At 42.3% G+C, this 12,347-nt stretch overlaps 1 protein-coding gene across 1 annotated transcript in view; it reads right to left on the reverse strand.

Moving 5' to 3' along the window:
* Positions 1–497: 497 nt before the first annotated feature.
* The window catches only part of LAMB4 (laminin subunit beta 4), a gene marked incomplete at its 5' end in the record, with an annotated part of 89,893 nt that continues 78,043 nt past the window's right edge, over positions 498–12,347 (reverse strand). The window contains 4 exons of the mRNA XM_079786374.1: positions 498–1,307; positions 7,095–7,248; positions 8,511–8,684; positions 11,706–11,844. Coding sequence (XP_079642500.1) covers positions 1,174–1,307; positions 7,095–7,248; positions 8,511–8,684; positions 11,706–11,844 — 601 coding nt within the window. The 3' untranslated portion in view covers positions 498–1,173. The remainder of the gene's footprint in view (positions 1,308–7,094; positions 7,249–8,510; positions 8,685–11,705; positions 11,845–12,347) is intronic.

Below are 12,347 nucleotides of genomic sequence, written 5' to 3' on the forward strand. Positions count from 1 at the left end.
TGGTACAGTCAACCAGGGACCTAGATTTCTTCTATCTTGTTTCACCAGTACTCTCATCATCTACGTGGTTACAGCTGGCTCACCGTATTCTCGCCCAATTGAAGGGGGGAGGGGGAAACAAATGGAGGGTATATTAGGTTCCTTTTACAGCTGAATCCAATTATGACAAATACAGTGGCTTAAAACAACACAACTTCACCTTACTGTTCTGTAGGTTAGAAGTCTAATTCAGCTCTCACTGGGCTAAAATCAAGGTGTCAAGGTGTCGCATGGCTACGTTCCTTTCTGGAAGCAGTGGCAGAGAATCCGTTTTCTTCTTTCTCCCGGCTTCTTGGGGCCACTTACATTCTTCCATCTTCAAAGCCGGCAGATTGTCAGCAGAAATGCTTGCAGACAAATGATGAAAAGTAGTTTTTGAATGCTGTTCCAATGCCATTTGGGGAAAAGAAAATCCTTTGGCTAAGAGGATAAATATGTAGGAAAAGGGGTGTAAAAAACAAGTTACATTTTGAGTTACATGCACTTTATTCAGAATAGAATAATGGTTTTACAGATAAAGCAAATCCAAATAAAACACAGAAACACTAGTATATACCACCCATATTCATTCCATTCTAGTATTCGAGATATAATTGATTTAATTTAATTTAAATTTATTGTAGCATGGTAAGAGCATTTAATATGAGATCTACCCTCTCAATACATTTTTAAGTGGACATTATTGTTAGCTACACATATACTGTACAGCAGATCTCTGGAAACTTATTCATCTGGCTTAACCGAAACTTTATGCCAGTTGGTTAGTAACTCCCCATTCTCCATTGCCCCACGCCTGAACACTTTAACAGTTAGTATTAGTAAATAGAATCTTACTTTGATTTGTACTTGTCATATGTAACTAATTATTTTTAAGTTAGGAAAGGCAAGAGGAAAAGTTTCTGAAACCAGAGACAACGGCTTTACTTCTCCCTTCTGTTCTACACGAAGAGGCGTTTCCTGGGCCCAGTGTCACTCCCCAGCACGCTGAGCAGAGCTGCCGCAGGGGGAGGGCTCCTGCTCGGGAGGCGAAGAGGCTGGTCATTTGTGCTCCCCACGTTCAGCTCAGCTCCTCAGGTTGCTCCTCAGGAACCAGAAACAAAGGCACTGGCTTTTGCACTTCAGCTCCGCCTAACACTAGCAGCTTGAATATTTACTTCCTTGCTCAACAATTTCATTTTTAATGGCAATGACTTGATCCTCCAACCGTTTCAGTTGATCAGCTTTTTTTTGTCTACTTAGATTCAAATCTTGAATCTTCTTTTCTAAATCTAAAAAAGAAAATGAAATGAATTATATATTTCCATTTGATAAATTCCTCCTGGATGCCCAAGTGATACCAAACACGTGGGATTTATGTATCGCATAAAGATATATTTAGTTTGGTGTTTTGATTCATTAGATGAAACACTTATTTTCACCAGACTTCTCAAGGTTTTCATGTAAGTCAGAGTAGACAAACTGATACATTTGTCTAAAAGTATTTTCTACCTAAAGGCATTTATCAATGTGAATCTGTACCCAGTTCGAGTTGACTAGAAATGAAGAGACAGAAGATAAGCATTGATTGGATCTGGTGAAGTGCTATATTTCCAAAGATTCTTCCTTCCTTCCTTCCTTCCTTCCTTCCTTCCTTCCTTCCTTCCTTCCTTTCTTTTAAAATATATTTTTATTGATTTCAGAGAGAAAGGGAGAGAGAGACATCAATGATGAGAGAGAATCATTGATTGGCTGCCTCCTGCATGCCCCTCACTGGGGATCGAGCTGAATCCTGGGCATGTGCCCTGACTGGGAATTGAATTGTGACCTCCTGGTTCATAGGTTGATGCTCAACCACTGAGCCACTCCGACTGGGCTGTTCTTTCTATATTAACTATTCTTTCTAACATGTATCTTTCACTTCAGGGTTTCCCAATCTCTCAGTAAAAAGAACTGACATTTTCACGTCATGGTCTCCTGCTAACATTGAAGTCCTTGAACAGGAAAAGCAACGTGATGCCTTTCTTGGCTTCACTCCCATCTGTCCGCCCATCCATTCATTGATCCACTCTCCAACCAACAACTATTTGGGAGTTATAGTAAACCGTAAGAAGGAGTCCACAGAATAGTGGATGGAAGAGGTATAAGGAGCTATGGTTGACATGAGGTGGCTGTTAGAAAAGACACTGGCTTTGGGCTGAAGTGGAACTTCCCAAAGAAGGTAAACGTTCTAAGTCACTTGGTCAGATCACACCTGGCCGTTCAGTTGGTTTGGGGTAACTGTCCAACTAGCATGTAGCCTGTTTAGAGGAAGGAACCGGATTATGAAAAAATCAGAAACGGTCCTATGAACAAAAATGGAGGGCCCTGGCAATTTTCATATAAAGGAAAGAAGACATGTGCCATAGCTATTTTTAAGTATTTGAGGGCCAGAAAAGCAGAGTAAGTGTGTGGGCTTTTTTTTTCTTTTTTCTTCTTTTTCTTTGGTCAGCCTGAGGAAATAGAATGCAACCAGCAGGTGAAAGCTGCCTAAGGATTTTGTCTGAATATAAAGAACTTTCTAGTAGTCACAGCTGCTCAAAGACTACAGAGCTACTATGAAAGGTGGTCAACATTCTGTCACTGGAAACTTTCAAATATAGGTCATTTGGGATTGAAAAGGGGATTCAGCTTTGAACGTGTATTATTAAAAAAAAGACAAGCCCCCCCTCCCCCATGTTTCTACTACATTCATTAACAAGACTGTGCTGGCTCCTTTTTATTTGCCCCACCAGATCCAGTCTCCACCCGGCTCTGTGTCCTGGAAAGCTGGCTCCATGGATGACATCACCTGGCTCCCTGACCTCTGGCTGTCAGGCCCACTTGGCCGCTGTGGGTTCTGAGAAGTGGTGGGAGGGAGGGTGGGGAGAGCGAGCACACTCCTCCCTGGTGAGCAGCAGGCTCTGTCAGTTCTCACAGCTCAGCTCCAGCTCCTGAGGGTGGCCTCTTCCCTTCTGTTCCAGTGCCCACAGGCCTACTTCACAGCATTCATGTCCTGCTCCCCTGCTCCTTCAGGCTCAGGATGCTGATGGCTTCTCTCTGCTGCCATCACCCAGAACCCCCAGGCCCTTGCTTGTTTGAAGCCAATTCCAGCATGTCAGCAGGGCTGAATCATCTGGTAATGGCTGAGGGCATTTCCCCAAACCTGAAAAGGATGCATAATTGATTGCTTACTGCCAGACAGCTAAGGGCATTTCAATCTACATGTTATTGCCTCCTACTGGCCAAACACCTGAACAGCCATAGGCAATTCTACAATCTGACAATGGATTCTGTGCACTAAACCCTGGCCTTTGAAGTGTATATCTACCTTGCCTTAGGACAATTTGTGTTAATAAAAAGCAAGGGGTCCTGAGACAAGGAGAACTTAGTTCCTTTAGTTAAGTCTTCTCTGACCCCCAAAATGCCTTCCAAAATTATGTTTCATCTTTGGACTCTTATTTAATTTACACACAGCCTTCTCCAGATTCCTGACCCCTTCTAGATGCTGGATTAATGCCCCCGGCACTTGCTTCCCCGAATTCTTGCACATTCTTTGTAGCTTCTCCCATCAAGAAGTAAGAGTCTATTTATCCTTTCCCCCCAAACCAGGTCAGCTTTGCAAGTTATTTTGACCAATAGAAAGTGGAAGAAATGATGTTGCAGGACCTCAAGGGACTCACAGCTTCTGTACTTATTCTCATGGAACCTTCAAACAATCGTGCTGCAAAGCAGCCTGGGATGAAAGACCCCATAGAGAGGTCCAGCCTCTCAGCCAAGGTTGGCCCCTGGCAGACCTGCCAGCTGACCCTTCAGCCAAATGCAGCTGCTTGGATAGATAACTGAGACAACTCTGTTTACAAACACATGATCCAGAATTACATCCAAGCATTCTTTCTCTTTCTTTCTGGGACCCTGACTAAGTTCTATGGAGGGACCCTGGCTGCAGACTGGGGCCTATTTTCTACTCTCTCAACGTTAATCCTGCCAAGGTAAGTAAGGGCTGCTTTCTGGGATCCCACAAGCATCTCTTCCAAACAGATGGGAACAGAGCACAGCCCTCGTGGCTCAGCCCCTTCTCCAGTGGCGGAGTCGGGAAGGTGGCCAAACCAACGTCTGTCTTTCCTGTCTTGTTGAGTTGTGAAAACAGTCTTACCATGAAAAGAGGAATGTGTTGTTTTAGACCTCTCGGAGGAGAAGTCCTCCAGCTTAAACTTCTCTCCCAACCTAATGCAAGAACCATGGAGGCTTTAGTCTCTGGGGATAAGTGGAAAAAATTTGGATCCTGACACAAATATAAGACAGAAAATATTCTCTCCATGATTTTGCTCTTTTGGAAGGATCAAGGATAGGAGAAATTGATATTCATGGTATTGCTTGTGTGACAGAGTATAAAGTAAAAAACATTATGTCTGTCTTTTTTAATCTTTCCTAGTATCTCCTTTAAAATTATTAGGAAAATGGAAAAAAGTGCCCACAAGTTCACTACTTTTAAAACAATTATATAAATGTAAAAAGTGCATTTTCCTCTTCACTCTCCTCCTCCCAGAGATAACTAATGTTAACCGTTTGGTATGTGTTTTTCTTTGCTTTGGCCCACACTAATGTTGCATTTTCTTATCTTTTTTTTTCATGTCATAGTGATGATATGCATTTTAAAGTGAGGATTTGGGATTATTTTAAAACTTTGAGAGTTACTTATATTACAAATAAATATTGTTTTAAAACTTTACAACCAAAAGTAAAAGTAAACCATTCATCATTTGATATTTCTTAGAGGTAGTCAAGGACATGATGATTGCCCAGAAAAACCATAAGTATTAGTTGTGGAAAGCAAAAATCCTAATGAACTTTCTGATTGTTTGCCTTCCAGGTGTGTACACTTTGTGTGCATCAAGATCTCCATTTTGACCAAAATCCTTGTCCATGATTCCTTCTGGGTTTCTACCTACTGGCCTTGCTAGGTGACCTGGTGCCCTAGAGTCTAGATCACACTGATTCTAAAAGAGCGATTTGCATGAGGGGAGAAAATGCGCCGCATAGGTTTGGACAGGGTTTTTCAATCCCAGTGCCATTGATACTTTGGGCAGAAGAATTGTTTGTTGGGGGTTTGGGTGGTATCCCATGTATAGGATGTTTAGCACCATCCTTGACCTCCATCCACTAGATACTAGTTGTACCTCCTAATTGTGATAAGCAGAAATGTCTTTTAGACATTTTTGTCTCCAGAGGAGGGGATATAATCACCCCCAGTTGAGAACCACTGGGTTAAGAAAAGGGTATTTCAAGGTGACCAAAGGTAAATCTCAGTTTGTTCTGATTAACACAGAGTGAATGCTAATTAACACCCTTTTGTGTGTTATCCTCATCCTAGAATATATACTGAGTGGCCAGATTATTATGATCTCTGAACGAATAATAACCTGGCCACTCAGTTGTGTGTGTGTGTGTGTGTGTATATATATATATATATATATATATATATATATATATATATATATATATATGAGGCCCGGTGCATGAATTCGTGCATGGGTGGGGTCCGGCCAGCCTGGCCAGGGGGCGAGGACATGGGCGGTTGGCCGGCCTGCCTGCTGGTTGAACTCCTGGTCAAGGGGACAATTTGCATATTAGCCTTTTATTATATAGGATATACACTGAGTGGCCAGATTATTATGTGTTCAGAAATCATAATAATCTGGCCAGTCAATGTATTTTCCCCCATTGATTTTTAGAGACAATGGAAGAGAGGAAGGAAGGGAGAGGGAAGGAGGGAATGGGGATGGGAGTAGAGAGAGAGAGAGAGAGAGATTGGCTGTCTCCCACACTTGCCCTGACCTGACCAGGGCCAGGGATCAAACAAGCAACCCAGGTATGTGCCTTTGACTGGGAAAAACCTGTGACCCTTAGGTGTATGGGCGAACACTGTAACCGCTGGGCCACAGCAGCCAGAGCAGTACCCTTTTAAGTAAAACCATGGCCTCTTCCCTTCTGTTCCAGCATCCACAGGCCTACTTCACAGCATTCATCGATCTGCTCCCCTGCTCCTTCAGGCACAGGACGCTGATAGCTTCTCACTGCTGCCGTCACCCAGAACCTCCAGGCCCTTGTTTGTTTCCCTTAATTCCTGTCTATTTATCCTTTGCCCCCAAACCAGGTCTGGCTTTGCAAGTTTCCAAAGCACAAACCCAATTCCTACTTCTTTTTCCTCAGTGGACTCATATGTGGTTAAATTGTGTCAATGATACATTGAAATTAGTATAAATTCTACCTCCTGATGGAGAATGTCAAATTGACAGCATGGGTAGAAGAATAGATAGAACTACCATATGATCCAGCAATCTCACTTCTGGGTGTATATTCAAATGAAACAAAATCTGTATCTTGAGGAGATATATGCATCCTCAGTTTCATTGCAGCATTATTCACAATAGGCAAGGCATGGAAAGAACCTGAGTGTCTGTCTGTGGATGGATGGACAAAGAAAATTATATATATATAATTTGCTACAACATGATGAACCTGGAGACATTATGCTAAGTGCAATAAGCCAGACCAGTGGTTGCCAACCGATGGTCCGTGGACCACTGGTGGTCCGTGAGGTCTGAAGGTTGGCAATAGCTGAGCCAAAAAGACAAATACTGTATGATCTCACTAATTCCATCCATGTGTAGAATTAAAAGAAAGAAGAGTGGAACTGATAGAAACAGAGTGGAATGGAATGGTGGCTGCCAGGGGTTGGGGATGGGTGAAATGAAGAGTTATTGGTCAAAGGGTCCAAACTTTCAGTTAGAAGATGAGTAAGTTCTGAGGATCTAATGTATTTATGTTGCTGATTACAGTTAATAACAGTGTAATGTTCACGTGAGTAGACCTTAAGCATTCTCAAAGGTACCAGAAAGAAAAAAGTAACCATGTGAGGTGACATATGTGTTAATTAACTTAATTGGGGTAATAATTTCACCATGTACACATCGAGCAAATCAGCACATTGTACAGTTTAAATATATACGAGTCTATTTGTCAATTATAGCTCCATAAAGCTGGAGAAAAGGAGATACCTGCTATCCTTCTTATCTTGTCCTCTGTATCTCCAGCCAGTTTTGCTGCTGCATCTTTTAGCTGTTTCACTTTTCCTAAGGTTTCCTTCGTCAGTCCTGTCACGCTGGTCTTATGTTGAAGAACAGCGTATTGATTTTTCAGCTCAACAAACTCCTGTAACAGAGCAACACTCCTATCATCAGAAAATATTGAGAAAGCACGGCATTTGCCTGACACTGTTCATAAAAAGGAATAAGAGGAAACCATAATCCAGTCAATATACTTGAATTACTCTGATATTTCCAACAGGGCTTTTCATTGCATTTTTTTTTCAGGTTGAAAAAAAAAATCAGCTTTAGTTAATTAAACTTTGTTACAAAATCTGAATCATTACTCCATGTGAAGGCAAATGCTTATGAAGGACCGACTGTTTGTCCTGAGCTACGTTAAGGTGAGAGACACACAGGACAGAATGACCCAGTCCTGCCCGGCCCACTCCTCAGTTACGTCAAACAGCTGCAGGGCCCCGTGCAGGGCAGGGCCAGCAGGGGAGCTCTGGGCGCAGCAAGGACACATCGCTTGGTTGGCAAAAAGGTGGGACAGAAATGAGGTGGAAAGGGAGGCGGGCAGGGAAGCAGAAGTGTTAGTACGAAGATCTCCCTCAGAACTAGAATGGAAATCTTTGGGGTCAGCCTATGTGGTTGACAATTTAGGATGTTAACTAGGTGAATAAGGGCCAGACCCAGGAACGGACTATGGAAGGGGGAAGGGGAGGGGGCAAGAAGCCCTTTGTCAGCCTCTGTTCCATAGAAAATGTTCTCAACTCCCGTCAGTGGAAACTTTACCCAGAGCACGAGGGCTTAAAAGCAAGCTAACAGACCAATTGTAAAAATACTTTAGCATTTTTCTTTTGTCTAAGCCACTATATTAATGCTACCAAGCGAAGATATCCTGCTAAGAACACGAGTTGATAGGTTCTTTCAGCACCTTAAATTAGTGGGCCACTTTCCACAACTGTTTAATTAACTCACTCTGATTTTTGTAACTTCATCTATTCTCCGGCAGGTGACTTTCACTTCTTGTTTTCCTTACATGTCATGTGACTGAATTAGAGTAAAGGGCAAATAGGTACAATATAGTGGCATAAACTGCGAGAGTTTGGGAGTTCAGGACAAATGTGACTAGAAGATCATTAAGAGCCCTGGGGCGAGTGGGTGGGCAGCAAACACTCCAACGGGGTTTGGCCAGAGGACTCTGCCTTCTACAGAGACAGCCCGCCACCACCTCCCTGCCCATCGGATCCACACAAACAGACCCCACTGCGCACGGACCGGCACCACAGGCCATGCTGGTGAACGGAACAAAACTCTGGGGATAAAGGATGAGCCTCCAGAGAAGCACTGTGTGCTCTTGGTGGCAGGGGTGGGACTAATGACCTCCTCCAGGCCCCCAGCCTGGTGCTGGGCCGACTCCGCCTGAGCTCCCACGTGGATGGCTTGCTCTTGATTCCTTTGCAGCTTGACCCGCAGCTGGGCAAGTCCATCCTCCAGCGCTGACTGTTGCTTTGCTAAGTCCAGTTCCTTCTCAGTCTCCTGGGCTTTATTTTCAGTCTGTTGTTGATTGAAAGACCAGAAAAAAAGAAAGTTTCTTTATGCAACAAGAAGCAAACAAAAAAAGAAATGATGTAATTACTCTTCAGAAAATAAGCTAGGTGTAAAGGGAAAGAAAAGCATTCCTTTGAATTTTCAGTTCCATTTACAAAAGAAAAATGTTATGATAAAATATTTCATACATATGAGAGTCTAAAAGAAAATATGAAACATATCCACTCACCCACCGGCCAGGGTGAGAATAAAGCATGGCCAGTGATGCCCTAGCTGGTTTGGCTCAGTGGATAGAGCGTCGGCCTACGGACTGAAGGGTCCCAGGTTTGATTCTGGTCAAGGGCACATGCCTGGGTTGTGAGCTTGAAACCCCGTAAGGGGGGAAGGGTGCAGAAGGCAGCCAATCAATGATTCTCTCTCATCATTGATGTTTCTATCTCTCTCTACCTCTCCCTTCCTCTCTAAAATCAATAAAAATATATTTCAAAAAAATGGCCAGTGAGCCAAAGTCCTCAGTGCACCGCTCCCCATCATATCGCCTCCCCCGCTAAAGGTAACCACTAGCCAGAATCTAGCATTTATCATTCCATGTTCTTCTTGATGCCTTTAACTCTATGCCTATGCAGTATTTCTAACAATATGCAATGTTCCATATTTTTAAGTTTGTGCAAATATATCATTATCTTATTCTGATTTTACTTTTCGCTTGATGCATGTGGCTTCTAATTCCCCACCCCCTTACAAAAAATACTGAACATGCTATATTTATTTCTTATTTCAATGACTATACTTGTCATATCAAGAAGTCCTATTTAAATATTTCTCAAATCTAACTGGTCATCTGTTATCTCTTGTCTCTTATTCATTGGTTATACTTTTTAAAAATTTTATTAAACATAGTAAACGTTCCCACCCAATAATGGTAAGAACTACAGTCCATTGCCTTTTGATCTTGTTGTTTGCTATCTTGTTTGAGGCAATGTATTTTGGGGCGGGGGTGGAATTCTTTGAGGTTTGGTTTTAAGGTGCATTTCTTTGGGGGGGATTTTCTGTTTGTCTCTGTCAGGCATCTGAGGGCACTACCAATCCAGGACCACTTTCAATGACATTTTTAGCTTCGGTTGTTGGGGTCACCCAGGTAGTGTGAATCCTCACCCCAAACTCCTACAAGATCCAGCTTGTGGTTAGCGATTCTTAGTGAGGACTTTCCTCCTCTACCCAGAGCAAGAGGCAAGTGTCTGTATTGTGTTCTCTGTCTGTGAGAGTGTGTGTGTGAGTGTGTGTGTGTGTGTGTGTGTGTGTGGTTTAACATTTCACTGAGGATTTTGCCTCTTGGGGTCTCAGCTTCCTATAGGGGTCTTATTCCTTCCTTGCATGGGATCCATTTTTTTGTCTGTTATGTATGATGACCATTAAAACTAATAGCGCTAACACACCAGAGGTTAGCAGATGCCCTCTGCTAACAGGTTCATGCTTAATCACCTTTCTGGATTCATGTTTTCCGTGTCATTTTTGGTGTCCGAGGATTTCCTCTGTTTCTAACTAATTCAGCTGTGCATTAAATTTTTTTTTTAGTGAAGGCTGGGAAGAGGGGAGGAAGGGAGGGCAATGGGAAATAATCTGTAATACTATCAACAATAAAAATATATTAAAACATTTTTTTAAAAGTCTGATCTAACGTTTTGATTTTCTTACTAGGATGGTTCATTGGAGTACTGGTCCACCCTATTTTTAAAACTAGAAGTTGCTTCCTGTGCCTTTGAGCATATGTCAGAGTTTTCCTGGAGCAGGTCTCTGCAACTTCTTTTTAATAAAGGGCCAGACAGTGAATACTTTACACTTTCTAATCCACACAGTCTCTTCTGCAACTATTCAACTCTGAGCCATTGTAGCACAAAAATAGCCGTAGACAACATGTGGCTGGATGCCAATAAAACGGTGTGACTTTGGAGACAGAGGCCGTTGGTGTGCCTGTTTGGCCCAGGAGCTATATTTTGTCAATCGCTGTTGTAGAGAATATTCCTAGAAGGAGGAAAACCTGGAGGCATTCTTAATTCTTTTGTTTCCCTGTGTATGCAACTTCTTCATCTGCAACTCTTGACTTCCTGGTGCACTACTTCTTGTTCGGTTGCTTTCTGCTTCTCTTTTCAAGATGCATGTATTTAGAGCTAGCAAACACAGCTGAAGAACAGAGACTGAGTAACTTGCAACCTGCTGGGGCGGGGATGTGCTAGATGATGGAGCTGGGAGAAAGAGACTTCACACATCCTGGGTCTAGGTCCTGCCCTGCCCTCTAGTTGCCAGGCTTCCTCTCCTGGATCCATCGCATGTGCTAAACCATGGTCTTGCTCTCTCTGAACTCCGGATGAAACCCTTTCTTTTGGGTAAGATATTCTTTCAGTCTTAGGATACTCCGATGAGATTTTATGCACATTTAGTTACAAACAGCTGGCAACAAATTCACTTTCTTTCTTTGGGTTGTGAGCTTTAAAGAGTCTCTGCCCTGGCTGTTGACTCAGATGGCTGGAGCATTGTCCCCCACACCAAAAGGCTGTGGGTTCAATGCCTGGTTGGTGTGCGTATGGGAGGCAACCGGCAATGTTTTCCTCTCACATCAATGGTTCCCCCTCTTTTTTCTTTCTCGAGAATAAATAAAAAACAAACATATCCTTGGGTGAAGATGAAAAATAACAACAAAAATAATAAAGAGTCTCTTACGCTCCCTGGTATCAGAAGGGATAAACTCTGACCTCAGATCTACTTTAATGATCTGTGTGGCCTTAATTTTCTCATTTATAAGCTGGTGGTAGCACCTGCTTTATCCCCCAGGATCGGTCAACAACAAAATGAAGTGATGCTGGGAGAACTCTGTAGAACATTAAATGCATAATGTGACCACAATCTTATTTTATCCTTACAATCCCATCAGACAGGTAAGTCAAGCGTGACATTGGCATTTGTAAAACCTGGGCTGTTTCCACACTCAAAATCTATTTCAGGTTAGTTTCAAGGAAAATAGAGAAATACCTGCAGCGCGTTCTTTTTTATTTTTGTTATCTCGGCAGTCAGCTGTGTGATGTTAGAATTTGCCCGTTCTTGAGTGATTTCAACTTGTTGCCACTTATTCAACATTTCGTCAGGATTCTGTAGAACACTTGCTGCTTTTCTAATGTAAAATATTATACAATTATTCATATGTTTCACTTTGAGAATTCATTCGATTCAACCAAAAAATTTACTGAATTATTTATAAAGTAAATTTATAAGGTAAACTCTTAAGTAAGGCAAAGGGCTGGAGTCTTCATTTTGAGAAACAGGCATATTGAATGCCAATAAAAACATATATATATGCATGTGCAGAAACAGATTCCACCAGATATGAACATCAAATATAAGCTCTTATTTCTTCTTAATTTGTCATAAACACAGAGGTTTGGGGCTATCACTGCCAAGTTTTGAACAAAAAACTATCAAACAAAAAACTATTCTTCGCCAATTCCAGTTCTGTAATTTCTCAAACTTAAGCAACAGTTTCTAAATCTTTATGGGAGTCGGGGTGAGAGAGTCAAGAGGCTCCGCAGAGAGCAAAGAGAGAACCAAAGGCCTGCATTTTCGGGCTGTTTATTCTGGTTTATTTAAGCCTCACTGACATTCCAGCTGCCCAGGGGC

This window comes from Cnephaeus nilssonii (genome assembly GCF_951640355.1).
Source record: "Cnephaeus nilssonii genome assembly, chromosome: 12".
NCBI lineage: Eukaryota > Metazoa > Chordata > Mammalia > Chiroptera > Vespertilionidae > Cnephaeus > Cnephaeus nilssonii.